This window comes from Geospiza fortis, unplaced genomic scaffold (assembly GCF_000277835.1).
Source record: "Geospiza fortis unplaced genomic scaffold, GeoFor_1.0 scaffold569, whole genome shotgun sequence".
NCBI classification, from domain to species: Eukaryota; Metazoa; Chordata; class Aves; order Passeriformes; family Thraupidae; genus Geospiza; species Geospiza fortis.
In genome coordinates this window covers 73,439-76,715 of record NW_005054621.1, presented here as the reverse complement: position 1 = coordinate 76,715, position 3,277 = coordinate 73,439, and the positions used below count along the sequence as shown (strand labels likewise).

The 3,277-nt window shown below is 52.6% G+C and overlaps 1 protein-coding gene across 1 annotated transcript in view; it reads left to right on the top strand.

Annotated features, from left to right (window-relative positions):
- Positions 1-3,277, top strand: part of LOC102040296 (fibrillin-2) — a 73,701-nt gene that overhangs the window by 63,006 nt on the left and 7,418 nt on the right. The window contains 3 exon segments of the mRNA XM_031064740.1: positions 761-928; positions 1,382-1,588; positions 2,819-2,873. Coding sequence (XP_030920600.1) covers positions 761-928; positions 1,382-1,588; positions 2,819-2,873 — 430 coding nt within the window.

Genomic DNA, 3,277 nt, shown 5'->3' with positions numbered 1-3,277 from the left:
CTCTGCTGAGGGATCATCCACAGACCTGTGGCTTACTTCCTTCTTTGGTTTATATCCTTCTTTGCTTTACATCCTTCTTTATTTTACACCCTTCTCTGTTTTAAATCTTCGGGCTCCTCCCTGGGCTTTCCCACCTGTCACAACTTCCTGAGTGTCCCAGTAGGACACACAAAACCTCTGTACATCCCTGCAGCCGTGTGTCACCCCTCGGGTGACACAGACCTGGGACAGGTGTCCTTGCCTTTGAGTTTTTCTGAGTGTTCCAAGCTGCTTTTGGGATGGGGAGGAGTGAACAGCCCAGAGCTGCGTGGGACAGAGGCAGCTCCAAACCAAACAAATCCAATCCAGTCCAGTCCAATCCAATCCAATCCAATTCAGTGCAATGCAATCCAACCCAACGCAATCCAACCCAACGCAATCCAACCCAATCCAGTCCAATCCAATCCAGTCCAATCCAATGCAGTCCAACCCAATCCAGTCCAATCCAACCCAACCCAATCCAATCCCAGCAGCAGCTGGAGCATGGCCAAGCCAGGAAAGCTGAGTTCTGGCCACCCTGCCCTGGGAGAGCTCTGGGATGGGTGGATGTTTCCCCCAGGGCAGGTGGAGGTGGATGTTCTCCCCAGGGCAGGTGGATGTTTGGATTTTCTCCCCAGGGCAGGTGGAGGTTCCCCCCAGCTGCCCAAAGACACAGGAGGGACCCTCAGGGGCTCAGTGAGGGCTCTCCACGGGGAGTGGGGAGCAGGGCAGGTTTGTGCCTGGCCTCAGCAGGGCTCTGTGTGTGTGTGTACCTCCCTGGCAGATGAGAACGAGTGCCGGAGCAAGCCGGGGATCTGCCCCAACGGGCGCTGCGTGAACACGGCCGGCAGTTACCGCTGCGACTGCAACGAGGGCTTTGAAGTCAGTGCCTCGGGCACCGAGTGCATCGGTAATGCCCTGCTGGGCTGCTGCAGCGCCCCCCGGCAGCACAGGCAGAGTTTCGGGTGTTTAGAGGGGCTCAGAGAGCGCGAAGGGACTGGGGACAAGGACACGGGCGATGGGTTCCTGCTGGCAGGTGGGATGCTGGGCAGGAGTTGTTCTCTGGAGGGTGGGGAGGCACAGGGTGGCTGTGGCTGCCCCTGGAACTGTCCAAGGCCAGGCTGGATGGGGCTTGGGGCACCCTGGGACAGTGGGAGGTGTCCCTGCCATGGCAAGGGTGGCACTGGGTGGGGTTAAGGTCCCTCCAACCCAAACCTCTCTGGGATTCTTTGCTCCTGAGCAGGAAAGCTGTTGGAGCATCCCCTTTATCCAAACCCCCCAGGCTCCCTGGCACTGCCTGCTCCATTCCCCCTGGTGCTGGCACTGCCTCAGAGCCTGGATTTGTGTCCCTTTCTGTGCACAGACACCCGCCAGGGCTTCTGCTTCACGGAGGTGCTGCAGACCATGTGCCAGATGTCCTCCACCAACCGCAACCTGGTCACCAAGTCCGAGTGCTGCTGCAACAGCGGGCGCAGCTGGGGCCCCCAGTGCGAGCTCTGCCCCCTGCCTGGCACTGCCCACTACAAGAAGATGTGTCCCCATGGCCCTGGCTACTCCACGGATGGCAGAGGTCAGTGGGGCACTGTGGTGTTTGCTGGGTCCCCAGGATGAAGGAGGAAATTGTGAATCTGACTCCATGTCCTTAGATTATATTACATTATATTCTATTACATTATATTACATTATATTCTATTACATTATATTACATTATATTCTATTACATTATATTACATTATATTCTATTACATTATATTACATTATATTCTATTACATTATATTACATTATATTCTATTACATTATATTACATTATATTCTATTACATTATATTACATTATATTCTATTAAAACTATACTCAAGAATAGAGAAAGGATACAGAGAGAAGGCTACAAAGAATGATAATGAAAACTCATGACTCCTTCCAGAGTCCTGACACAGCCTGACCATGATTGGTCATTAAGTCAAGACAATTCACACGTTGGATAAGCAATCTCCAAACCACATTCCAAAGCAGCAAAACACAAGAAAGGCAAATGAGATAATATTGTTTTCCTTTTTCTCTGAGGCTTCTCAGCTTCCCACGAGAAGATCCTGGGCAAGGGGATTTTTCCAGAAAATATGACAGAGACAGGGCAGGGGCGGGCACAGGGATGATTTTCCAGAGCAGACCAGGAGCCTCTGCAGGGTTCCCTGGCTCTTGGGAGAATCCAGCCTGTCATGGGGTGAGGAGGAGCTTCAGACCAGCCCTGCCTCAGCCTTGAATTTTTGGCTTAATTTTAAGGAATCCCTCTGGCCTTTGAGGTTTAAGGATGGTCTATTATAGAATGAGTTATTTATTAACAAAGGAGATAAAAGATCTTAATCAGAATTACTTATTACACAGTGCAAAATGAAAAGAACTGCTGGTAGATTAGAGCAGAACATAAACTGTGCAGATATCGAGGTGTTAAAGCTGGCAGAAGAAATAGGATTGATCAGGAGCCAAATGTAACTTAGCATGGAAATAATGATAAATTAACAGAGTCCTTCACTCAGCCTTCATCCCTGCTCTGGGGAAAAGCCCTGCACACCTCCAGGGAATGTGCAGAAGATTTCTGCTTTGTGACAGCTCAGCCACAAATCCAGTTTATCTTCCCAGCTCCCACTTCAGCAGGGGGATGTTTATTGGCACTTGGGAGCTGCCAGAATAACCCCGAGCCGCTTGTGCTGTGTGAATTATCTGATAACAAACACCAGATAAGCTTTTTGGGGGGAGTGAGCTGCCCTGGCACTGACAGCTCCTCCTGTCTCTCTCTTCACAGACATCGACGAGTGCAAGGTGCTGCCCAACCTGTGCAGGACCGGGCAGTGCATCAAGCCCGGGCCCGGGGCACGGCCCCACCAGCCCCGGGCTGCCCTCCCCGCTCCTTAACCCCGCCCGGGACCCGCCCTCCCCTGGAGCTGTGGGTCCGGATCTCCGCCCTGCTCGCCTCCGAGTCCTTCTTTAACTCTTTAAAAAGGAGCTCAGTCTTCCCCGAGCCCAGGACGGGGATCTGAGCTGGAATCTGGGAGCTGCCAGCGCCCCCCGGGCTGCACAGCTGGTTCCAGGCAGGCTGAGCGCCCTGCTGGGATCCAGATGTTGGCATAAACATCTGGAATCACGGTGCTCTCTCAGCAGGATTTGTCCCACATTTGTTGTGCTGGCTCGAACTGAGCTGCTCCCCCAAAGCCCCCAGCTCTGCTCAGCTGCTTCCTGAGAGTGAAAATGGGGTGTTTATCCA